Source organism: Hemitrygon akajei, chromosome 22 (genome assembly GCF_048418815.1).
Source record: "Hemitrygon akajei chromosome 22, sHemAka1.3, whole genome shotgun sequence".
NCBI lineage: Eukaryota > Metazoa > Chordata > Chondrichthyes > Myliobatiformes > Dasyatidae > Hemitrygon > Hemitrygon akajei.
In genome coordinates, this window is record NC_133145.1 from 67,296,955 (window position 1) to 67,324,185 (window position 27,231).

Consider the following 27,231-nt stretch of genomic DNA (forward strand, 5'->3'; position numbering starts at 1 on the left):
GTTTGATGATTCTGGGCTTGTATTCACTAGAATTCAGAAGAATGAGGGCTAACCTAATTGAAAACTATCAAATGGTGAAAGATCTTGATAGAGTGGATGTGGAGAGGACGTTTCCTATGGTGGGAGAGTCTAAGACCAGAGGACACAGCCTCAGGATAGAGGGATGTCCTTTTAGAACAGAGAGGTGGAGGAATTTCTTTAGCCACCTGTGAATCTGTGGAATTCGTTGCCATAGGCAGCTGTGGAGGCCAAGTCTTTATGTATATTTAAGGTAGAGGTTGATAGATTTCATGATTGGTCAGGACATGAAGGGGCATAGGGAGAAGGCAGGAGATTGGGGCTGAGAGGAAAATTGGATAAGCCATGATGAAATGATGGAGCACACTCAATGGACCAAATGGCCTAATTCTGCTCCTATATCTTATGGTCTTATGGAGTGATAGAGGATGAGAGGTGGCTTAACAGAGGTGTACAAGATGTTAAGTATAGATAGAGTGGACAGCCAATAACATTTTTCCAAGGCAGAAATGTCTATTACAAGGGGGTACAATATTAATGAGATTGGAGGAAAGTATAGGGGAGACGACACGGTAAGCTTTTGCACGTCTCGGTGTAAAAGCTTACCTCTGACATCCCCCCCCCCCACCGTGCCATACTTTCCTCCAATTTAAATTATTTCTGCCGGGGTAGATGCAGAAATAATAGGGACATTTAAGATTCTCTTTGATAAGCACAATGATGATAGAGAAATGGAGGGCTATGTAGGAGGAAGGGTTAGATTGATCTCAGAATAGGTTAAAGGGTCAACACTATATCATGGGACACAGGGTCTGTACTGGGTTCCATCATGGGGAAGTTTCAAGGAGATATGGGCAATCTGAGTGAGTAGGAAAGGAAATGAAAGGTCATCCACTTTGGCATGCAGAACAAATAGCTGAATGCGTTTTTAAATGGTGAGGGATAGGAATGTGCACAGGGACACTGGTGATCTTGTGCTTAAGTCTCTGATAGCCAATATGTGGATACAGCAGGCAGCTGGGAAAGTTAAATGGCTATCTCATGAGAGGATTTGTATATAAGAGTAAAGGTGTTTCACTGTAACTACGTATGAACTTGACAAGATCATGGAATGTACTGTTTTTGTCCCCTTACCTAAGAGAAGAGTTACTTTCAGCAAAGATTCTGCAGACTGGTTGCAGGGTTGGCGGTTTCCCATCTTGGTGTATTATTGTCACATCGACCAATCACACAGTGAAAACCTTGTGTACCATGCAGACAGATCATTCCATATACAGTAGAGATAAATAGAATGGAGTCTTACTGCTATAGAGAAAGTGCAGTGCAGGAATACAAAAAAAGTGTGAGGACCACATGAGATCAAGAGTTCATCTTAGTATGAGAATGAGAAGTCTGATAACAGTGGGATGGAAGCTGTCCCTGAGCCCAGTGGCACTTGCTTGAGTTTCTCATCTGAAGACACACAATCAACATTTTGGGAACAAATTCTTCAGTTCCACCATCAAATTTCTGAAGAGATAATGAACCAACCCATGAACACAACCACACTACTTTTTGTGCTACTTATTTAATTTTTTAAAACATTTTAACTATATATATATACTGTATTTGATATACAGTATAATAGTTTTTATGCATTGCACTGTACTGTCAAATAACAAATTTCACTACATTTGCCAGTGATTTAACCCTGATTCTGACTCTGAGCTTCTATATCTTCTGCCTGACAGGAGAGGGCAGAAGTGAGCATGATGAGAGTCGGAGGGGTCTTTGATTATGCTGGCTGCTTTCCTGCGGCAGTGGAAAGTACAGATGGAGTTAATAGAGGAGGAGCTGGTATACCTGATGGACTGGGCTGTGTTCACAACTCTGCAAACTCTTGTGGTTTTTGGGCAGGCCAGTTGCCATACCGAGCTGTGGTGTATCTGGGCACGCTGTTTCCTATAGTACTTGTGTGAAAATTGCTGGGGTCATCAGGGACGACCCGATGACTCACTATGTTCATAGAAGGAGAAATCAAGTAGACAGGGACAGCATTCACTGGAGTTTAGAAGAATGAAGGACCTCACACTGACAAAATTCTTACAGGATATGACAGGGTGGGTGTAGGGAGGAGTTTGGCACAAGGCACAGCTTGAGTACAAGGGACTGGTCGTTCTGGACTGAGACAAGGAAAAGTTTCTTTACCAAGTGGAATTCTCTCCCCTGTGGGCTATGGAGGCTCAGTCACCATGTTGGTTAGTAGAGTTATGGATATTAAGGGAGTAAATTGATTTGGGGAAAATGCTGGGAAATGTCAGTGAGGTGAAGTTTGCCATGATCGTGATGAATGTGCAGCAAGCTTGAAGGGCTTTGGACTGTCAACTCCGGTACATGATTTGAGTATTCTCATCTAACCAGTGTGCTCCTGGGAATGTCTGATGCAACAACATAAAGGGAGGTTCACTCTGTACGTAACCTGTGCCATCCATGTCTAGGGAGTGTGTGAAAGGACACCAGTGATACTTGCCTTAGCGACGGAAGGGGAAAGGAATAATGTCAGGAGTTCCTATAAACTCAAACATTTCCAGTATTTAAATTCACCAGAAATGACAATAGTATCAGTGATAAACACGAGATTTTGCAGAAGCTGGAAGTCCACAGCAACACACTCAAATAACTGGAGGAACTCCCCTGAACCGAAGATTAAATGGAGCATTGATCACAAGACATTGTGATCATGTAGCACTTCATGATGAACTCAGCATGTCAGACAGCATGTATAAAGGAGAATAAACAAATGTTTTGGGTCGAGTTGTTTCATCAGGAGTGGAAAGAGGCAGAAGCCAGAGTAAGCAGGTGAGTGAGTGGGGAAGGGGAGGAGTATAAGCTGGCAGGTGATAGGTGAGACCAGGTGAGGAGGAAGGTGAGTGGGTGGGGGTAAGGGGCGGAGTATAAACTGGCAGGTGATAGGTGAGACCAGGTGAGTAGGAAGGTGAGTGGGTGGGGGAGGGAGGAGTATAAACTGGCAGGTGATAGGTGAGACCAGGTGAGTAGGAAGGTGAGTGGGTGGGGGTAAGGGGCAGAGTATAAGCTGGCAGGTGATAGGTGAGACCAGGTGAATGGGTGGGGGGAAGGGGCGGAGTATAAACTGGCAGGTGATAGGTGAGACCAGGTGAGGAGGAAGGTGAGTGGGTGGGGGGAAGGGGCGGAGTATAAACTGGCAGGTGATAGGTGAGACCAGGTGAGGAGGAAGGTGAGTGGGTGGGGGTAAGGGGCAGAGTATAAGCTGGCAGGTGATAGGTGAGACCAGGTGAGGAGGAAGGTGAGTGGGTGGGGGGAAGGGGCGGAGTATAAACTGGCAGGTGATAGGTGAGACCAGGTGAGGAGGAAGGTGAGTGGGTGGGGGTAAGGGGCGGAGTATAAGCTGGCAGGTGATAGGTGAGACCAGGTGAGGGGGAAGGTGAGTGGGTGGGGGAGGGAGGAGTATAAACTGGCAGGTGATAGGTGAGACCAGGTGAGGGGGAAGGTGGGTTTAGGGAGGGGGGGGTGATGCTGGGGGAGGAAATGGAGGAGAGCTGAATGAACCATAGGAGAAAGGGAAGGAGGGGAACCAAGGGGGAGATGATGGGCAGTGAGAAGAGAATGGGTAACGGGGGAACCAAAATCCTTTATGTTCGTTATGTGCCATATTGTATGATGTAGACAGTCATGGTCTTTTCATGACCGTAAGTGTTCTTGGCAAATTTTTCTATAGAACTGATTTGCCACTGCCTTCTTACAGGACAGGTAACCACCAGCCATTGTCAATACTCTTCAGAGATTGTCTGTCTGGCATCAGTGGTCACATAACCAGGACGTGATATGCACCAGCTATACTCATATGACCATCCACCACCAGCTCCCATGGCTTCATGTGACCCTGAGTGGGGGTTAAGATGGTGCTACACCTTGCCCGAGGGTGACTTGCAGGAATGCCTTACACCTGCTTTGGTAGAGATTATCTCCATCCTGGAACCAGAATGGGGAACAGAAAAAGAGAGAAGGGGGAGGGGGAGGGGGAAAATTATCAGAAGTTACAGAAATCAATGTTGATGTCATCAGGTTGGAGATTACCCAGACAGAATATGAAGTATTGTTTCTTCAACATGAAACTGGTCTCATCCTGGCTGTAGAATTGATTAATCTGATTTCTTTGTTCTTAGCTGTTTTCCCTGCACAGAAAAGTTAGTCTTGGACGGGAATGTTCCTGAAGAAACTTGTTAACTCATCCTGCATCCCCTTGGAAGACAGATGGTGTAATGACCGGAAGTACCTCTCCCTCACATTAGCTGGCTCGTGTTGACAGGGAAACCAAACTCTGTTCTGTACACTGAAATCAGCTTTGTGATGTACATCTGTTGTGTGTCCTGCTGGTGACATCATTACAGGAAATATGTAAGGAGAAAGGAACTCTTGTGATAACAGTCACCTTCCATTGCAATGTAACCTTCTGACCAGACTGTGTGCACCAGGAACATGAGGGGGAACTGCTTTACTCAGAGAGTGGTGAGAGTGTGGTTGCTGGTTCGATTTGGCCCATCAAGCCTGCTCTGCCATTCTACCATTATTATCTGCCTTCTCCCTGTAACCTCTGAGGCCTGACTAATCAAGAACCTATCAACCTCTGACTTAAATATACCCAATCATTTGGCTTCCACAGCTGTGTGTCAATAAATTCCACAAATTCACCACCCTCTGGCTAAAGAAATTCTTCCTCATTTCTGTTCTAAATGCACAGCCCTCTATTCTGAAGCTGTACCCTCTGGTCCTAGACTCCCCCACTACAGGAAACATCCTCTCCACATCCACTCTATCTGTGTCCTCTGGTCCTAGACTCCGCCACTATAGGAAACATCCTCTCCACATCCACTCTATCTGTGTCCTCTGGTCCTAGACTCCCCCACTACAGGAAACATCCTCTCCACATCCACTCTATGTAGGCCTTAATATTCAACAGGTTTCAATAAGATCCCTCCTCATTCTTCTAATCCGGCGAGTACTTGAGAAGTTTGGTTAAGTACATGGATGGGAGGGGTATGGATGGCGATGGTCTAGGTGTGGATCAATGGTACTAGGCAGAATATCAGCTTGGCATGCACTAGACAGGCTTAAGTGCATGTTTCTGTGCTGTAGTGCTCTATGATTTTGTGACTTGGAAAGCTTGCTGTGAACTTCATGTCCAGCAGGCTAACTAGGAAAGTTCTTGACCTAACCAGCCTTCCTGTACCCTCTCTAATGGGCCAGTCAGTCTTCCCATACCCCCTCTAATGGAAATGGGTTTGGGCAAAGTGAATCATGTCCAGCAGGCTGGCTGGGAAAGGATATGTTGCACTAGTCTCCCCATACCCCTCTAATGGCAGTACTGGAAATGGGTTTGCACAAACTGGATGTACTCCTCTAAATTCCTCCGTTGGCCGGATGCAGGGCACCAGCATGGAAACTGAAAAGAAAAACAACGGGCTAACAGGAAGGATGTTGTGAGATAATGGCTGAGGTACCGCAATGGGAAAACAGGAACACAGCAAGGGGCAGGCTGCAGGAAAAAATGCTATTCACTCTCTCTGGCCAACCACAGGAGTCAGTGACACAATCTAGAGTTTACAACCTCGAATACCCAACTGAACACAGGGAGCTTGATTGTGTCTGATCAGTGCTGTTTCTGCTCCTTGAGTGTGTTACAGGACAACGCAGAGGGTGCTTTACCCTGGCTCAGTGTGACATTCTCTGCTGAAAGGCTACACTGTGCAGTGAGAAACAACATCCAGCTGAGCACTTCCCATGGAGTAAATGGAAGTCAATGTTGTTTTCATTAAAGCACCCTCGTCACATCCACCGCTGGGTGGTAGGGCTAACATGGAGATAGTTTTACTCTGTGACTCAGAGCATGGGCCCAGCGCAGAATCAGAATCAGGTTTATTATCACTGACCGAAGTCATGCTGTTCTGCAGCAGCAGCACAGTGTAAGACTTAAAAAATTACTCTGTTAAATTGAGAAATGTATTTTGAAAAGTAGTGAAAAAGAAAGCAAAACACTGAGGTAGAGTCACAGTCAGAGAGCACTACAGCACACAATCTCTTCGGTCTATCTAGTCCACACCAAATTGTTATCCTGCCTGGTCCAATTGACCCGCACCTGATTATAGCCCTCCATATCCCTTCCATCCACGTACCTATCCAAACTCCTCTTAAATGTTGCAATCAAACCCGCATCCACCACTTCTGCTGGCAGTTCATTCCACACTCACACCACCCTCTGAGTGAAGGTCCCCCTCAGTTTCCCCTTAAATATTTCACCTTTCACCCTTAACCTATGACCTCCCATTCTAGTCTCACTCAAATTCAGTGGCAATACTCTGCTTGCATTTACCCCTCATAATTTTGTATACCTCTATCAAATTTCCCCTCATTCTCCCAGGCTCTGGGGAATAAAGTCAACCTTTCCTGATAACTCAGATTCTCAAGTCCAGGCAAAATCCTAGTAAATTTTCTCAAAACTTTTTCAATCTTATTGATATTTTTCCGTTAGGTAGGTGATCAGAACTCCCAGAATACTCCAAGTTAGCTTTCGCCAATGTCTTATACAACTTCAACATAACATCCCAAACTTCACTGGTTCATGGACTGTTCAGAAATCTGATGACGGAGGGGAAGTAGCTATTCCCAAAACATTGAGTGTGGGTCTTAGGCTCCTGTTCTTCCACTCTGATGGTGATAATGAGAAGAGGGCGTATTCTGGGTGAAACCATGGACACAGAGGAGCTCACCTGTTCTCAGTGCTGCTGCCTGCTCCTCTGGCACCGGGCTCCATGCGGATTGGCACGGTCGCCCAGGGCTGTATTCCCTCAGCATGTGGTGCAGCTGCGATGGGTTCAAACTGGTAAAATCATTCCTTAGACACCTCCAGCTTGCCTGTAATCGACAGTAAACAGTCAGCATGGTTACTTGCAGGTGGCTGTGACTGGAGAGTGAAATGGGGGAGGGATTGCTTCAGTGTCCAAGCAGTGGTCTGGACTGCACAGGCGAGGTGTGCTGCCACCAGCTGTCGGCGTGGGGTGGTGGAGAGGATACGGCAGAGAATGGCCAAAGGACCTGAATACTTCTGCCATGAAATCAGTCAACAAGTGGATCTGTCACCTTCCTCAACAGCTTCCTCTGGAAATTCCAGAGTTTGCTACTCCTTTCACTGGGGGGGGGGGGGAGAGAAAGGAGAGGAGAGGACAGGGGGTGGGAGAAAGGGGCAGATGGGGGAGGGAGGGGGAGAGAAGGAGAGAGGTGAAGGGGGTGAGGGTGGGAGGGGTGGGGGGCATGAGGGTGAGGGTGGTGAGGGGGAGGTGGGTTGGGGATAGGGGTGGTGAGGGGGAGATTGGGGAGAAGGGGGAGGGAAGGGGGAGAGGTGAAGGGAATGAAGGGGGTGGGGGATGAGGGGCATGAAGGGGTGATGGTGGTGAGTGGAGGTGGATTAGGGTGAGAGAGGGGAGGGGGAGTGGGTTGAGAGGGAAAGGGGGTGAGGTCGGGAGAGAGGTGGGGAGGGGAGGGGGAGTGGGAGTAGGAGAGGGGGAAAGGGGGTTGGGAGGGAGGGGAGGAAGGGGGAGGAGAGAGGGTGAGACAAGAAGAGACAGTGAAGAGAAAGCAGGAAAGAAACTACGTGAGAGAGAAGATAGTCAGATAGTGGGTGTTCAAAAGGGAAGGACAGAGAATGAGATAAAACTCCCTTGTCAGATACTCTAGTTTTATAGTCTCCTGTTTGGGAAAAGACTCTGATTAACATCCTCTCTATGCTGTTCCTCATGTTAAAAACCTCTACAAGGCCAATCCTCAGGCTCCTTTGTTTCAGTGAGAATAAATGCAGCCGATCCAATCTCTTCTCATAACCACAACCCTCCAATCTCACAATTGCTACCACATCCTTCCTGTAGTGTGGTGACCAGAACACTATACAATAGTCCAACTGCAGCATTGTGCAGTTGCAATATAATGTCCCAACTCTGAAGCTCAGCATCTCTGCCTATGAAGTCAAGCATATCTAATGCCTTCCTCCCTACCCTATCCACCCATTTCACCGCTCTCAAAGAGCTTTAGACTGGCACTCCAGGGCCCCCCAGTACATCATTTCTCCCAAGCTCCCTGACAATTATTCCATACGCCTCACCAAAATCTGACTTATCCAAGTGCATTACCTCAAGCTTATCTGCATTAAATTCCATTTGCACCGCTCTGCTTAACCATCAACTATCGATGTTCCACTGATCCTCAACCTGCTTGGCTATGTTCTTATTTAAACTGTTCATATATATTGCAAACAACACCAGTCCCAGTATCAATCACTGCATTACACCACTCAATCCAAACTTCCATTCAAAGAAACGCCCTTCCCTCTGCTTTCTATCACCCAGCTAAGTTTGGATCCAGTTTGCAACATGGTTCTGATCCCTGGGCCACACCAATGATTTGATCATAAGGCTGGTGTACTGGCAGAGCTAAAGAGGAGATGGACATTAAGGTCAGTTTTCAGGGCTGGTGTCCTGTCATTGGTAAGTCTGGAGTTCAAGGCCTGGTGCTTGGGTCTTCATCCAGGGTCCTTATTCATTGCCATCAGTGAGTACTGGGTCTATATATGAAGATCAAAGCCCGAAGGTCGATCAGAATTCCAGAATACAAGGCCTGATGGCCACAGCCACGAGCCTCTGAATCTCTGTGAGTCCACTGGGGAAGTTAAAGGCCCAAATGTCTGTGAATCTCTGTGAACCCTCTGTGGAAGTTAAAGGCCCAATGTTTGCGAAACTGTGTCAGTCCACTGGGGAAGTTAAAAGCCCGGTGGAAGCTGGAGGCCAGTATGGCCTTTCCTGGGGTTAGAGAACTGTGTATGTGCATGAAGAATGGGGCTCATTTTGCTGTTGTTGTTTGGTTGCTTGTTGTGTTCCGTGTTGTTCTGCTGAACATTGTGGGCCTGCTACATTGGTGACACTTACAGGCTGCCTCAGCACATTGTTGGACTGTGTTAGTTGTTGATGCAGACGACAGAGTTCACTGTATATTTCAGAGTACTTGTAAATGTGATGTGGCTCTCCAAATGCAGTGACTGGAGCAAGTTGCACGGAAAAGATTGGGCACGTGGTGAAAGGCAGCAAATAGGACTGTTGGCAGTAATGACAAGGTGCTAAAACAAAAGGAACAATAATATTTACACACTGATTGCACGATGGCTGGGAGGAAGTCAGATTGGAAATTAAACCTCAGTGAGGCCAAAGCTGGGGTAGCGTGTACACAGCTGGCTCCAGAGCAAAGGCCTTGAGGCAACAGTTCAGATCGAACAGGATACTGCCCCATTGAACACAGAAGAGGACAGCACATACTTGCCCTTCAGCCCATCATATTGTGTTGACCCTTTAATCGACTGCAAGATCAATCTTTCCCTCCTACAAAGCCTTCAGTTTCATGTTAAATATCCCTAATGTATCTGCTTCTACTACCACTCCTGGCAGTACGCTCCACACACCTATCGCTGTCTACGTCAAAAATCTAACTCTGATGTTTCCCTGATACTTTCCTTCAATCACCTTAAAATTATACCCACTCATATCATCCATTACTGCCCTGGGAAAAAGTCTCTGGCTATCCAATCGATTTCTGACCCTTATCATCTTGTACACCTCTACCAAGTCACCTCTCATCCTCCCTTACTCCAAAGAGGAAACGTCTAGTGCAGTTAGCCTGTCTGAGAGAGTAAGATGTAGGAAAACTGGATTGCGTTCATCAGAAGACCAAGTGGTAATTTCTCAAAGGTGTCCCACTGGATGAAGGATGAGAAAATTTGCCCCAGTGTCTGAGGAGTTGGGAATGAGGGGATATTGCCTGAGCAAGAATAAGGCAAAACAATAACAATGCAGAATAAAGTGTAAAAGATACCAGAAAAGTGCAGTAAAGTGCTAGATCATAACGAGGTAGATTGTGAGGCCAACAGTCCATCTTATCGTAGACAAGGTCTGATAACAGTAGGATAGAAATTTGAGTCTGGTGGTTCGTGGTTTCACGCTTTTGTACCTTCTGCCCAATGAGAAATGGGAAGAAAAGAGAATGTCTGGAGTGGAGGTATATTATGGAGAGCAGCAATCTCATGTATATTATAGAGGATAGCAGAATATTCTGCAAAATATACAGAACATCAGGAGTACGATGGGTGATGACAGTCCCCTGTCGACATTACAGAGAATAGTAGCCACTGGGGAAGGAGGTGTACGATGGGAAATAGCAGTCTCTGTGGACATTATACAGAATAGTAGCCACTGGGGAAGGAGGTGTACGATGGGAAATAGCAGTCTCTGTGGACATTATACAGAATAGTAGCCACTGGGGAAGGAGGTGTACGATGGGAAACAGCAGTCTCTGTGGACATTATACAGAATAGTAGCCACCGGGGATATGATGGGGAATACTGTTATAGGGAACAGTAGCCCCAGGGGTTTGATGGGGAATGACAGTCCCCTGTGTACACTATATCAAACAACAATTACCTGTATATTACAGACAACAGTAACCCCTGTGTAGATAATAGGGAGAATTTGAACAGTACATGGATCGGAGATGTTTGGAGGGATATGGTTCCCACGTGGACAACTGGGATAAGTTATGTGTGAGTATGTGCCACTTGGGCCAAAGGGCCTGTTTCTGTGCTGTATGACTGCACTCAGTGACCACTTTATTAGGTATACCTGCTTGTTAACATAAGATCAGATTAGATAAGATCAAACTTTATTTATCACAATGGAAATTATTGTTGCAACATTGCTCAGTCAGAATTATCTACTTTGAAATACAAAAAGTAAATATTGAGGTACGAGAAAAAATATTAAATGTGCATTAAAAAGTAACAGAGCAAATACAAACGTGCAATGAAACCATACATAAGGAGGAGGAGTTGTAGCGTCTTATAGCTACAGGGAATCAAGCAATCGTGCAGCATCAACTCAATTCATTAAAGCATGCAGGAATGGTCAAGAGGTTCAGTTGTTGTTCAGAATGGGGAAGAAATGTGATCTAAGTGACTTTGACCGTGGAGTGATTGTTGGTTCCAGACGGGGTGGTTTGAGTATCTCAGAAACTGCTGATCTATTGGGATTTTCATGCACAACAGTCTCTAGAGTTTACAGAGAATGGTGTCGAAAACATAGTTTTATAAAATAAAACATCAGATACTAACTGGCAATTCTGTGAGCAAAAACCCCTTGTTAATGAGAGAGGTCAGAGGAGAATGGTCAGACAAGTTCAAGCTGACAGGAAGGTGACAGTAACTCAAATAACCACACGTATGCAAAAAGCATCTCTGCACAACACATTAAATCTTGACGTGAATGGGCTACAGCAGCAGAAAACCATAAGCATACACCCAGTGGCCACTTTATTAGGTACAGGAGGTACTGGCCACTGAGTGCACACGACTCTGTAAATTAAAGCAGAGAGTAAGAGAAGCAAGTTTACGTGGACCCTTGTCAGGCTGTGAGCTTCGTTCCCAAGGTTACTGATCAAAGGGACTCAGGAAGATTGTTGAAGGAAAGGGATGAGGCTTGTGTGGAGGATAAACACCCACACAGAGTGGATATGTTGTTTACTGCTGCACTTTGCACAAGGTAGTGAGAAACCTGATATCCACACAAAGCAGAAATCACCTGGTCTGGACTAGTTCAACTCATCTCACTTTCTCAGAAACTCTACCACAAACAGTAGTAGGCTGGAAACCTGCAGTCAGCCTCAGCCTGGTCTGAGTACTCCAAAAACACAAACTATTCCACTCATCTGTTCCTTGTTGGGTTCTGCCATAACCAAAGGTTTAACATATGAGGAGCATTTGTTAGTTCTGGGCCTGTACTCACTGGAGTTTCAAAGAATGAGGAGATCTCATTGAAATCTATTGAATACTGAAAGGCCTAGATACAGGATGTTTCCTGTTGTGAGGAAATCCAGGAACAGAGGGCACAGCTTCAGAATAGAGGGCTGTCCATTTAGAATAAAGATGAAGAAGAATTTCTTTAGCCAGAAGGAGATGAATCTGTGGAATTCATTGTCACACACATCTTTGGAGGCCAAATCACTGGATATATTTAAAGTGCATGTTGATATGTTCTTGATTGGTAAGAGCATCAAAGTTAATAGGATACAACAGAAGAATGGGGTTGAGGGAAGATAAATCAATCACAATGGGATGGCAAAGCAGACTCTAGGGGCTGAGTGGCCTAATTCTGCTAGTGTGTCATATAGTCTTACGTTACCATAGAACCGTAGAACACTACAGCACAGTACAGGCCCTTCAGCCCTCCATGTTGTGCCGACACATATAATCCTTAAAAAAAGTACTAAACCCACACTACCCCATAACCCTCCATTTTTCTTTCATCCATGTGCTTGTCCAAGAGGCTCTTAAATACCCCTGATGTTTTAGCCTCCGCCACCATCCCTGGCAAGTCATTCCAGGCACTCACAACCCTCTGTGTAAAAAACTTACCCTTGATGTCTCCCCTAAACTTCCCTTCCTTAATTTTGTACATAATTTTGTTACCTGCAGGAGTTTCTCCTTTGGTGTGGCAAGCAGGTTGACAGCAGTAGACAATTTGAGGAAGAACTCAGCAGCTAACTCCCCAAGTCCGACACCTTGAATCCAGTCTAGAAGCAGGTCCAGGTTGGCCCGAATCTGCACTCCTCTTGACCACTGGTAGAACCCTCCACCAGAACCTAGAGGACACAGAGAGAGAGGGGCAGATCAAACCCCAGAGAGTCTATCAATGACAGAGAGGGGGATAGTGCAGAGTGGAGGCCCCTCTCTAGACACTGAGAAGTGTGGTCAGTCCCAACTACACGCGTACGTACACACACACACACACACACACACACACACACACACACACACACACACACACACACACACACACACACACACACACACACACACACACACACACACACACACACACACACACACACACAATTTTCATTCCTACATATTATAATAATCCCACTTCAGCCTGTAATCTCATTCTCAGACAGTGTGGAGAGGGTCTATATACAGAATAGACAATTGCCGGCAGTGTTTTCAGACTGCAGGGTTAAAGAGTAGGATACTGACTACCTGAGGAGCCGTTCACACTCACCTCGTTCCATCAGGGCATTGAAGAGGGAGGCATTTGTAAAAAAGAAGAGGTAGGCGAAGAGCTGTGAAGCAATCTCCGCATGAACTTGATATTGCTTTAATAGGCTCAATGTTTCTTGGAAGATCAGCAGGACATCGTTAACCCCTTGTGGCATGCTGAGCTGAGATGAATTGGCTGCAAAAGGGTTGCTATCCAACAATCCAGGCAGGACCGTGTAGAGAGTCTACAGAGACAACAGTAAACACACAGGTGTAGAATCATCACAATACCATTCTATTTCAGATTCATTCATTATCACATCTACGTGTACATACCCAGTGAAATATGTTGCTTGCATCAACAACCAACACAGCAAAGGATATGTTGGGGACAACCAGCAAATGTTGCCACACATTCCAGCACCAACACAGCATGCCCCAAATGCTCAGCAGAACAACACACAACACAACAGACAACAAAACAGCAGCAAAACACGCTCCATTTCTCCATCCCACATGGATAGTCCTCCAACTCCAGGACAGGCCTCTGAGCCTCCAGTCTCCAGCCTTTGACCATCAGGCTTCAATTTCAATATCAATCTCTATACTCATCACAAAAAGATGTTGCATTTTGGATCAATTTCAACTAATCAGTCAGACAAAATTAAACAGTCATGCAATCAATCATGTCACACAGGGAGGGGCAGCACGTGTTACGTACAGACTAAACCTTCCTCCATACCTCCTGCCGGCATTCACAAGGCAAGGCTGATGTTAAGTAATGCAATAACGTTAGTGATTATGAAAATATTGACTTTCATGATCTGTATGCATATATTCCAGATTTTTTATGAATTAAATTTAAACAAATACAGAATAAAGTGGACTCGTCACTGTTCCATCACACATTGGCCAGGCAGCGATAGAGGTAAAGCTCCCAGCAGACAGTGCCAGCGGAGGACCAGCAATCACTCTCTGCATTTCCCCTCGGTAAACTGTGTCTCTGTCTCTCTGCCCATGACTCTTGCTCGTTTTCACTGTTTGCTAAACCAAGCTACACTGGCTTGGCCAAAGGTAAATGATTATTTTGTATGGTGTTAGGCATAACACCATAAGACAGTGCAGCAGAATTAGGCTATTCAGCTCCACAATTCCATCATAGCCAATTTATTTTCCCTCTCAAATCCATTCTTCTGCCTTCTTCCCATAACCTTTGATGCCCTTATTAATCTAGAAACTATCAACCTTCATTTTAAATATTCCCAAAGACTGTAGTCCATGACAATAAATTCCATAGATTCACCACCCTCTGGCTAAAGAAGTTCCTCCTCGTCTCTGTTCTGAAGGGACATCCTTTCATTCTGAGACTGTGCCCTTTGGTCCTGGAATCTCCTGCTATTGGAAGCATCCTCTCCACATCCGCTCAAAATTAAATTCACATTCAAAATAAGCTTATTATCAAAGTACATATATGCCATCATCTACAACCCTGAGATGCACTGTCTTGTGGACATACTCAATAAATCCAAGAATAATAACCATAACAGAGTCAATGGAAGACTGCACCAACTTGTGAAAAAAATAACAAACTGGAAATACAAAAAGAAAGAAATAATAATAGTAATAAATAAACAATAAATAACAAGAACATGAGATGAAGAATTCTTGAAAATGAGTCCATAGGTTATGGGAACATTTCAGTGATGGGGCAAGTAAAGTTGAGTGAAGTTATCCCCTCTCGTTCAAGAGCCAGATGGTTGAGGAGTAATAACTGTTCCTGAACCTGGTGGTGCGAGTCCTGAGGCTCCTGTACTTTCTTCCTGGTGACAGTAGCAAGAAGAGAGCATGGACTGAATGGTGGAGTTTCTGATGATGGATGCCGTTTACCTGCAACACTCTGTGCAGATGTATTCAGTGGTGGCAAGGGCTTTATCCATGATAGACTGGGCTCTATCCACTACTTTCTGGAGGATTTTGGAGGTCGTGTAGGAGAGATTTTCATTGGAGGTGGGGGGAGTTGAGGACCAGAAGGCACAGCCTCAGAATAAAAAGCCGTCCCTTTAGAACAGAGATTGGGAGGAATTTCTTTAGCGGAAGGTGGTGAATCTGTGGAATTCATTCCCACAGACTGCTGTGGAGGTCAAGTCATCGAGTACATTTAAAGTGGAGGTTGATACGTTCTTGATTAGTTAGGGCTTCAAAGGTTATGGGGGAAAAGCAGGAGGCTGGGGTTGAGAGGGATGATAAATCAGCCTATCTGATGGAATGGTGGAGCAGATTTGAGGAGCCAGATGACCTAATTCTGTTCCTGTGTCTTACGATCAGAAGGGCTGGCATCCTCACTCCAATATGAACGATAGCAGAAGCTTTGATGGAGTTGTTTAAACCATTTTTTCCATTGATTCTATTTTGGTTATTGTTCTTTTATGGACTTATTGAGTATGCCTGCAAGAAAATGATCTTCAGGATTGCATATGGTGACATATATGTACTTAAATAATAAATTTACTTTGAACTTTATAGCTTGGTAAAGGATTCCAGTGGTAATAAAGTTAATCACCACACCATTGAAATTTTAAGTAATTGTTAAAGGAACAATGATAAAGGAGGAGGGTGCTTTTACACAGAGAGTTGTTGTAAGCTGCGACTTGTGCTTGAAAGGACAGAGGAAGCTGATTCAACAGGGACCTTTCACAAGGAAACAGGATTCTGGGGGAAGGGTGGGGGACTGTGACCACTGAAAGTTCCTGCAAAGAAGTCCTTTCATCATGAACTGTTTAATTGGTGTGGTTTTGAAGTAGAATTGCTAGTGTATGCAGTAAACAGATTTTACTTAATTGGAAAATATTACAGAGGTGAAAGAACTTTACAGACAGCTTCACAACATGAGCATCAGAGGCTGTAGCCCTCCCTCCTGTTCCGCTGGAGTGGTACCTGTCACTGCCTAGGGCTTTCCACCTTCTACATTCCAACTGAAAAGCCAAAGCTTTCAAAGGAATTGAACAGTTAATTACACAAGGAAAATCTTTAGACTGGAGGCTGTGGAAACCAGAACTCTGACACACCCGCCTGGTCTCAGCAGCTCTGTGGCTGGGATAAAAAACGCTCGATCCTCAGTCCATTTCCTGCCAAACACACACAGATCACTAGGTCTCTTATAGACTGTGGAAACCAGAACTCTGACACACCCGCCTGGTCTCAGCAGCTCTGTGGCTGGGATAGAAAATGGTGAATCCTCAGTCTATTCGCTGGCAAACACACACACACACGTCACCATAACTCTAAATACTGCAGGAAATGTAACTAAAGTCCCACATCCCGCACACGCACACACACTGCAGACCCACATACACATGACCAGATTTCTGCAGATACTGCAGGAAATGTAATCAAAGTCCCAGCATCCTGCCCAGTGCACATACACACACACACACACACACACACACACTTACTGACCCCACCCAGACCCACACACACACTTACTGATCCCACACACACTTTCTGACCCCCCCCACACACACACTTACTGACCCCACCCAGACCCACACACACACACACACACTTACTGATCCCACACACACTTTCTGACCCCCCCCCACACACACACACTTACTGACCCCACCCAGACCCACACACACTTTCTGACCCCCCCACACACACACTTACTGACCCCCCAGACACACACACACACACAGATGGTATCAGAAATGATCTAGCAAGTGTGGATTGGGACAGCATGTTTTCTGGGAAAGGTATACTTGGTAAGTGGGTAGTCTTCAAAAATGAAATTCTGAGAGTACAAAGCCTATATGTGCCTGTTAGAATAAAAGGTAAAGATTTCAAGTGTAGGGAACCCTGGTTTTCAAGAAATATTGAGGCCCTGGTGAAGAAGAAAAAGGAGGTACATAGCAGATTTAGGCAAGTAGGACCAAACGAGGTGCTTATTGAGTATAATAAATGCAAGAGAAATCAGGAGGGATAAAAGGAGATATGAAGTTGCCCTAGCAGACAAGGTAAAGGAGAATCCTAAGGGATTCTACAGATATGTCAAGAGCAAAAGAATTGCAAAGGACAAATTTGGTCCTCTGGAAGATCAGAATGGTAATCCATATGTGGAGCCAGAACATAAATATTTTGCATCTGTGTTGACTCAAGAGACAAGCACGGAGTCTATAGAAGTGAGGCAAAACAGCATCAACTTCATTGATTCTCTATAGAGGAGGTGTTTGCTATCCTGAGGCAAATCAGGATGGCTAAATCCCCAGGGTCTGACAAGATGACCCCTCAGACCCTACAGGAGATAAATGCAGAAATTGCTGGGACCCAATTAGAAATACTTAAATTACCTGAGCAACAGGAAAGGTATCAGAGGATTGGAGGATCGCCAATGTTGTTCCGCTGTTTAAAAATGCTCTAAATATAAACCAGGAAATTATAAGTCGGTGAGTCTGACATCAGTTGTGGGAAAGTTATTGGAGAGTATTCCAAGTGTCCATGTCCAGCCAAATAGTTTTATATATAAGTATTTGGATAGATACGGACTGATTAAGAATGGTCTGCATGGCAGGTCACGTCAAACCAATCTTATAGAGTTTTTTGAGGAAGTTACCAGGAAAGTATATAAAGGCAAGGCAATGGATGTCTACATGGATTTTAGCAAGGCATTTGACAAGATTCCACTTTGGAAGTTGATTAAGAAGTTCAGTTGCTCGGCATTCAAGTTGAGGCCGTAAATTGGATGAGATATTGGCTTTGTGGAAGAAGCCAGAGAGTGGTTGCCTCTCTGACTAGAGGCCCGTGACTAGCAGTGTATGCAGGGATCAGTGCTAGGTCCGTTGTTGTTTGTCATCTATACAAATGATCTGGATGTTAAAGTAGTTAACTGGATCAGAAGGCTATCATGGTTTGCAGAGGGATCTGTATCAGCTGAAAATATGGCAGCAGGAATTTAATGTGCAAGGTTTTACACTTCCATAGAACCAACCAGGGTAGGTCTTACACAGTGAACGGTAGGGCACTGAGGACTGTGGTAGAACAAAGTAATCAGAGAACAAAGGTTCATAATTCATTGAAAGTGGCGTCACTGGTAGATAGGTTCGTAATGTAAGCTTTTGGCACATTGACCTTCATAAATCAATGTACTGAGTTCACGAGAATGATTCCAGGAATGAAAGGGTTACCGTATGAGGAACGTCTGGCAGCTCTTGGGGCTGTATTCCCTGGAGTTCAGGAGAATGAGGGGGATCTCATAGAAACTCTCCAAATGCTAAAAGGCCTGAATCGATTAGATATAGCAAAGTTATTTCCCATGATAGGGGAGTCTAGGACAAGAGGGAACAACTTCAGGATTGAAGGGTGTCCATTTAGAACAGAAATGCAGAGAAATTACTTTAGTCAGAGGGTGGTAAATCTGTGGAATTTGTTGCCATGAGCAGCTGTGGAGGCCAAGTCATTGGGTGCATTTAAGGCAGAGATAGATAGGTTCTTGATTAGCCAGGGCATCAAAGGGTATGGGGAGAAGGCAAGAGAGTGGGGATGACTGGAAGAATTGGATCAGCCCATGACTGAATTGCAGAGCAGACTCAATGGGCCAAATGGCCTACTTCTGCTCCTATATTTTATGGTCTTATCTTAAGATGGGATGTTATGTTGAGATTGTATCAGACATTGGTTCAGACTCAACTTGAAGTACTGTGTGCAGTTTTAGTCACCTATCTACACAAAAGATATAAACAAGATTGAAAGAGTACAGAGAAAATTTATAAGGATGTTGCTGGGTCTGGAGGATCTTAGTTATAAGGAGAGATTGAATAGAGTACGACTGTATTCCTAGAACATTGAAGATTCAGAGGAGATTTGAGAGAGGTATACAAAATTATCAGGGGTATAGATAGGGTTAATGTAAGCAAGCTTTTTCCATTGAGGTTGGGAGGGACTACAACCAGAGGGCAGGGGTTAAGCGTGAAAGATCAAAAGTTTAAGGAGAACATGAGAGGAAAGCTCTTCATTCAGAGGTTTTGAGAGTGTGGAGTGAGCTGGCAGCAGAAGTGGTGTATATGAGCTTGATTTCAATGCTTAAGAGAAATTTGTATAGGTACATGACTAGTAGGGTTATGGAGGGCTACGGTCCCAGTGCAGGACGATGAGAGTAGACAGCCTAAATGGTTTTGGCATGGACTAGATGGAATGAAGGTCCTGCTTCTGTGCTGTGATTCTATGACACATGCACACAATCCCATTCTTACACACTCACACACACTCAGACCCATGCAAATACACAGACACCCATTCTCTCTCACACACACACACACACCCCTAGTCTCTGTAGAGATATACCCCAATGAGAGGCAGAGTCAGTGGGATCAGAGAGAAAAGATTAAATATAAAGGTAAGCTAGCCAATAATATAAAAAGAGGATACCAAAAATTTTATCAGATCTATTAAGAGTAAAAGAGATGTGAGAATAGATATCAGACTGCTGGAAAATAATGCTGGACAGGTAGGGGACAAAAAAATGGTGGGTACATTTAAAAACTATTTTGCATCTCTCTTCACTGTGGAATACAAAAGCAGTATGCCAGAAATACAAGAGTGTCTAGTGACAGAAGTGAGTACATTTGCTATTGCTACGGAAACTGAAAGGTCTGAAGGCTGATAAGTCACCTAGACCAGATGGATGACCATAAAACCATAAGACATAGTAGCAGAATTAGGCCATTCAGCCCTTGAGTCTGCTCCACCATTTCATCATGGCTGATTCCAGATCCCACTCAACACCGTACATCTGCCTTTTGGCCATAACCTTTGATGGCCTGACCAATCAGGAAACAATCATTTTTTTTGTTTTAAATATACCCACAGTCTTGGCCTCCACAGCTGTCTGTGGCAGAGCATTCCATGACTCTGCTAAAAAAAAATTCCTCCTTAACTCTGTTCGAAAGGGTCGTCCTTCAATTTTGAGGCTGTGCCCTCTAGTTCTGGACACCCACACCACCATAGGAAATATCCTCTTCACATCCACCCTATCTAGTCCCTTCAACATTCAGTAGGTTGCAATGAGTTCCCCACATATTCTAAATTCCAGAGAGTACAGATCCAAAGCTGCCAAACGCTCATATGTTAACCCTTCATTCCCAGAATCATCCTAGTGAACCTCACCTGGAATCTCTCCAATGACGACACATCCTTTCTGAGATATGGGGCCCGAAACTGTTGACAATACTCCAAGTGCAGCCTGACCAGTGTCTTGTAAAGGCTCAGCTTTATCTCCTTGTTTTTATATTCTATTCCCCTTGAAATAAATGCCAACATTGCATTTGCCTTCTTTACCACAGACTCAACCTGCAAATTAACCTTCTGGGAGTCTTGCACGAGGACTCCTAAGTCCCTCTGCACCTCCGGTGTTTGAATGTTCTCCCTATTTAGATTACAGTCTGAACTTTTGATCCTTTTACCAAAATGCATTATCATACATTTCCCAACACTATATTCCATCTGCCACTATTTTACCCATTCTTCCAATTTGTCCAAGTCCTTCTGCAATCACATTGCTTCCTCAGCACTACCTACCACTCCACCTATCTTTGTATCATCTTAAACTTTGCCACAAACCCATCAATTCCGTTAACTAAATCACTGACAAATAATATGAAAAGCAGTGGTCCCAATAATGACCCCTGAGAAACACCACTAGTAACTGGCAGCCAACCAGAAAAAGCCCCCTTTATTCCCACTTGCTGCCTCCTGCCTATCAGCCATTCCTCTATCCATACCAGTACCTTGCTTGTAACACCATGGGATTTTATCTAGTTTAGCAGCCTCATGTGTTGCACCTAATTGAATACTTTCTGAAAATCTGAGATGCAAAGAGACCTGAGAGTCCTTGTAAAGAACACCCTAAAGGTTAACTTGCAGATTGAGTACATGGTGAGGAAGGCAAATGCAATGTTAGCATTCATTTCAAGAGGTCTAGAATACAAGAACAGGGATGTGATGCTGAGGCTTTATAAGGCACTGGTGAGGCCTCACCTTGACTATTGTGTACAGTTTTGGGCTCTTTATGTTAGAAGAGGTTTGCTGGCATTGGAGAGACAATAGACAATAGGTGCAGAAGTAGACCATTTAGCCCTTTGCGCCTGCACCGCCATTCTGAGATCATGGCTGATCATCTACTATCAATAGTCGGTTCCTGCCTTGTCCCCATATCCCTTGATTCCCCTATCCATAAGATACCTATCTAGCTCCTTCTTGAAAGCATCCAGAGAATTAGCCTCCACTGCCTTCTGAGGCAGTGCATTCCACAGCCCCACAACTCTCTGGGAGAAGAAATTTTTCCTTAACTCTGTATTAAATGACCTACTCCTTATTCTTAAACCATGCCCTCTGGTACTGGACTCTCCCAGCATCTGGAACATATTTCCTGCCTCTATCTTGTCCAATCCCTTAATAATCTTATATGTTGCAATCAGATCCCCTCTCAATCTCCTTAATTCTAGCATGTACAAGCCCAGTCTCTCTAACCTCTCTGCGTAAGACAGTCCGGACATCCCAGGAATTAACCTTGTGAATCTACGCTGCACTTCCTCTACAGCCAGGATGTCCTTCCTTAACCCTGGAGACCAAAACTGTACACAATACTCCAGGTGTGGTCTCACCAGGGCCCTGTACAAATGCAAAAGGATTTCCTTGCTCTTGTACTCAATTCCCTTTGTAATAAAGGTCAACATTCCATTAGCCTTCTTCACTGCCTGCTGCACTTGCTCATTCACCTTCAGTGACTGATGAACAAGGACTCCTAGATCTCTTTGTATTTCTCCCTTACCTAACTCTACACCATTCAGATAATAATCTGCCTTCCTGTTCTTACTCCCAAAGTGGATAACCTCACACTTATTCACATTAAACGTCATCTGCCAAGTATCTGCCCACTCACCCAGCCTATCCAAGTCACCCTGAATTCTATCATCCTCATCACATGTCACACTGCCACCCAGCTTAGTATCATCAGCAAACTTGCTGATGTTATTCTCAATGCCTTCATCTAAATCGTTGATGTAAATCGTAAACAGCTGTAGTCCCAATACCGAGCCCTGCAGCACCCCACTAGTCACCACCTGCCATTCCGAGAAACACCCATTCACCACTACCCTTTGCTTTCTATCTGCCAACCAGTTTTCTATCCATGTCAATATCTTCCCCCCAATGCCATGAGCTCTGATTTTACTCACCAATCTCCTATGTGGGACCTTATCAAATGCCTTCTGAAAATCGAGGTACACTACATCCACTGGATCTCCCTTGTCTAACTTCCTGGTTACATCCTCAAAAAACTCCAATAGTTTAGTCAAGCATGATTTGCCCTTGGTAAATCCATGCTGGCTCGGCCCAATCCTATCACTGCTATCTAGATATGCCACTATTTCATCTTTAATAATGGACTCTAGCATCTTCCCCACTACTGATGTTAGGCTAACAGGATGATAGTTCTCTGTTTTCTCCCTCCCTCCTTTCTTAAAAAGTGGGATAACATTAGCCATTCTCCAATCCTCAGGAACTGATCCTGAATCTAAGGAACATTGGAAAATGATTACCAATGCATCCGCAATTTCCAGAGCCACCTCCTTTAGTACCCTAGGATGCAGACCATCTGGACCTGGGGATTTGTTAGCCTTCAGTCCCATCAGTCTACTCATCACTGTTTCCTTCCTAATGTCAATCTGTTTCATTTCCTCTGTTACCCTATGTCCTTGGCCCATCCATACATCTGGGAGATTGCTTGTGTCTTCCCTAGTGAAGACAGATCTAAAGTACGTATTAAATTCTTTTGCCATTTCTCTGTTTCCCATAACAATTTCACCCAATTCATTCTTCAAGGGCCCAACATTGTTCTTAACTATCTTCTTTCTCTTCACATACCTAAAAAAGCTTTTGCTATCCTCCTTTATATTCCTGGCTAGCTTGCGTTCGTACCTCATTTTTTCTCTCCGTATTGCCTTTTTAGTTAAGTTCTGTTGTTCCTTAAAAGTTTTCCCAATCATCTGTCTTCTCACTCACCTTAGCTCTGTCATACTTTTTTTTTAATGCTATGCAATCTCTGACTTCCTTTGTCAACCACTGTGGCCCCTTTCCCCCCTTTGAATCCTTCCTTCTCCGGGGGATGAACTGATTTTGCACCTTGTGCATTATTCCCAAGAATACCTGCCATTGCTGTTCCACTGTCTTTTCTGCTAGGATATCCGTCCATTTAACTTTGGCCAGCTCCTCCCTCATGGCTCCATAGTCTCCTTTGTTTAACTGTAACACTGACACCTCCGATCTGCCCTTATCCTTCTCAAATTGCAGATAAAAACTTATCATATTATGGTCACTACCTCCTAATGGCTCCTTTACTTCAAGATTGCTTATCAAATCCTATTCATTACACAACACTAAATCCAGAATAGCCTTGTCCCTGGTCGGCTCTCGTACAAGCTGCTCCAAGAATGCATCCCGTAGGCACTCTACAAACTCCCTATCCTGGGGGTCCAGCACCAACCTGATCTCCCAGTTCACCTGCATGTTGAAATTCCCCATAACTACTGCGACATTACCTTTGCCACATGCCAATGTTAACTCCCTATTCAACTTGCACCCAATATCCATGCTACTGTTTGGGGGGCCTGTAGACAACACCCATTAGGGTCTTTTTGCCCTTACTGTTCCTCAGTTCTATCCACACAGACTCTACTTCTCCTGACCCTATATCCCCCCGTTGCAAAGGACTGAATCTCATTCCTCACCAACAGGGCCACCCCACCCCCTCTGCCCACATTTCTGTCCGTACGATAGCACGTATACCCTTGTACATTCATTTCCCAGGTCTGATCTCCCTGCAGCCATGTCTCCGTTATCCCAACAACATCATAGTTACCCATTCGCACCTGAGCTTCAAGCTCATCCGCCTTATTTCTGACACTTCGTGCATTCAGATATAGAATTTTTAGCCCATTTCTCCTCTCTCTGTTTAAATCGCTGCCTATCGTGCTTAACCCAGCTCCCCGAACTCCCATCGGGCTATACGCCCCTTGAATTTTGTTGTCCTTCCTAAATTTACTTATTCTTTCTGCACATTTAACTCCATGTTCCGTCAGACCAGCCCTCTGTACATGTGTCCACCTTATCACTTGTTCCGTCTCACCTTTCTCTACTACACACTTAATATTCCGGAACTGTGTAGTCCCCACCTGTCCTTTATTCTTTATCACGCAGTGTGTTCATGGAACCGTCCCCCAGTGAGGGTCAGTGTGTGTGAAACCGTCCCCCAGTGAGAGTCAGTGGTGTGTGGGACCGTCCCCCAGTGAGGGTCAGTGTGTGTGTGGGACCATCCCCCAGTGAGGGTCAGTGTGTGTGTGCGACCGTCCCCCAGTGAGGGTCAGTGTGTGTGTGAGACCGCCCCCCAGTGAGGGTCAGTGTGAGTGTGGGAGCTGTGCCCCATCGAGAGAGAGAGAGGGAGAGAGGGGGAGAGGGAGAGAGGGGGAGAGGGAGAGAGAGAGGGAGAGAGAGAGAGAGAGAGAGAGAGAGAGAGAGAGAGAGAGAGAGAGAGAGAGAGAGAGAGGGGGGGGGGGAGAGGGGGGGGAGGGGGGGAGAGGGGGGGAGGGGGGAGAGGGAGAGGGAGGGGGAGAGAGAGGGAGGGGGAGAGAGAGGGAGAGAGAGAGAGAGAGAGAGAGAGAGAGGAGAGCGAGAGCGAGAGAGCGAGAGCGAGAGCGAGAGCGAGAGAGAGAGAGAGAGAGAGAGAGAGAGAGAGAGAGTGTGTACCCTCACTGACAACCAGTATCTGTGGAACTATAGTTCAGTGACATTCAGTATTGATGCAATGACTACTGTATGAGGAGAAGATAATTAATTCTGCAGAGGAATTTATGCATTCAGTTGGTTGCTGCCAGCAACAGTACAAACAGGTGAGGAGCCATATACCGGGTTGCGATTATGTTGCTGGACAAGTGGCCATGTTGTGCGACAAGAGGTCGTGCTCTGTAACGAAGGCTGTGCTCTGTAACGAGAGGCCGTGCTCTGTAACGAGAGGTCGTGCTCTGTAACGAAGGCTGTGCTCTGTAACGAGAGGCCGTGCTCTGTAACGAGAGGCCGTGCTCTGTAACGAGAGGCCGTGCTCTGTAACGAAGGCTGTGCTCTGTAACGAGAGGCCGTGCTCTGTAACGAGAGGCCGTGCTCTGTAACGAGAGGCCGTGCTCTGTAACGAGAGGTCGTGCTCTGTAACGAAGGCTGTGCTCTGTAACGAGAGGCCGTGCTCTGTAACGAGAGGCCGTGCTCTGTAACGAAGGCTGTGCTCTGTAACGAAGGCTGTGCTCTGTAACGAGAGGCCGTGCTCTGTAACGAGAGGCCGTGCTCTGTAACGAGAGGCCGTGCTCTGTAACGAGAGGCCGTGCTCTGTAACGAGAGGTCGTGCTCTGTAACGAAGGCTGTGCTCTGTAACGAGAGGCCGGTGCTCTGTAACGAGAGGCCGTGCTCTGTAACGAAGGCTGTGCTCTGTAACGAAGGCTGTGCTCTGTAACGAGAGGCCGTGCTCTGTAACGAGAGGCCGTGCTCTGTAACGAAGGCTGTGCTCTGTAACGAGAGGCCGTGCTCTGTAACGAGAGGCCGTGCTCTGTAACGAAGGCTGTGCTCTGTAACGAAGGCTGTGCTCTGTAACGAGAGGCCGTGCTCTGTAATGAGAGGCTGTGCTCTGTAACCAAGGCCGTGCTCTGTAATGAGAGGCTGTGCTCTGTAACGAGAGGCCGTGCTCTGTAACGAGAGGCCGTGCTCTGTAATGAGAGGCTGTGCTCTGTAACGAGAGGCCGTGCTCTGTAACGAGAGGCCGTGCTCTGTAACCAAGGCCGTGCTCTGTAATGAGAGGCTGTGCTCTGTAACGAGAGGGCCGTGCTCTGTAACGAGAGGCCGTGCTCTGTAACGAAGGCTGTGCTCTGTAACGAGAGGCCGTGCTCTGTAATGAGAGGCTGTGCTCTGTAACCAAGGCCGTGCTCTGTAATGAGAGGCTGTGCTCTGTAACCAAGGCTGTGCTCTGTAATGAGAGCCGTGCTCTGTAACGAAGGCTGTGCTCTGTAACGAGAGGGCCGTGCTCTGTAATGAGAGGCTGTGCTCTGTAACCAAGGCTGTGCTCTGTAATGAGAGGCTGTGCTCTGTAACCAAGGCCGTGCTCTGTAACGAGAGGCTGTGCTCTGTAACCAAGGCCGTGCTCTGTAATGAGAGGCTGTGCTCTGTAACGAGAGGCCATGCTCTGTAACGAAGGCTGTGCTCTGTAACGAAGGCTGTGCTCTGTAATGAGAGGCTGTGCTCTGTAACGAGAGGCCGTGCTCTGTAACGAGGCTGGTGCTCTGTAACGAGAGGCTGTGCTCTGTAACCAAGGCCGTGCTCTGTAATGAGAGGCTGTGCTCATGTAACGAGAGGCCGTGCTCCTGTAACGAAGGCTGTGCTCTGTAACGAAGGCTGTGCTCTGTAACGAAGGCCGTGCTCTGTAATGAGAGGCCGTGCTCTGTAACGAAGGCTGTGCTCTGTAATGAGAGGCCGTGCTCTGTAACGAAGGCTGTGCTCTGTAACGAGAGGGCCGTGCTCTGTAATGAGAGGCTGTGCTCTGTAACCAAGGCTGTGCTCTGTAATGAGAGGCTGTGCTCTGTAACGAGAGGCCGTGCTCTGTAACGAGAGGCCGTGCTCTGTAACGAGAGGCTGTGCTCTGTAACCAAGGCCGTGCTCTGTAATGAGAGGCTGTGCTCTGTAACGAGAGGCCGTGCTCTGTAACGAAGGCTGTGCTCTGTAACGAAGGCTGTGCTCTGTAACGAAGGCCGTGCTCTGTAATGAGAGGCTGTGCTCTGTAACGAAGGCTGTGCTCTGTAATGAGAGGCCGTGCTCTGTAACGAAGGCTGTGCTCTGTAACGAGAGGCCGTGCTCTGTAATGAGAGGCTGTGCTCTGTAACCAAGGCTGTGCTCTGTAATGAGAGGCTGTGCTCTGTAACGAGAGGCCGTGCTCTGTAACGAGAGGCCGTGCTCTGTAACGAGAGGCTGTGCTCTGTAACCAAGGCCGTGCT

General features: G+C 45.9%; 1 protein-coding gene across 5 annotated transcripts in view; it reads right to left on the reverse strand.

Annotated features, from left to right (window-relative positions):
* The window catches only part of radil2a (Ras association and DIL domains 2a), a 118,654-nt gene that overhangs the window by 30,908 nt on the left and 60,515 nt on the right, over window positions 1–27,231 (reverse strand). For all 5 annotated transcript variants that reach the window (XM_073026535.1, XM_073026533.1, XM_073026536.1 and 2 more), the window contains 3 exons: window positions 13,179–13,401; window positions 12,590–12,762; window positions 6,804–6,948 (listed from right to left, as the gene is read on the reverse strand). In XM_073026535.1, coding sequence (XP_072882636.1) covers window positions 6,804–6,948; window positions 12,590–12,762; window positions 13,179–13,401 — 541 coding nt within the window. The remainder of the gene's footprint in view (window positions 1–6,803; window positions 6,949–12,589; window positions 12,763–13,178; window positions 13,402–27,231) is intronic.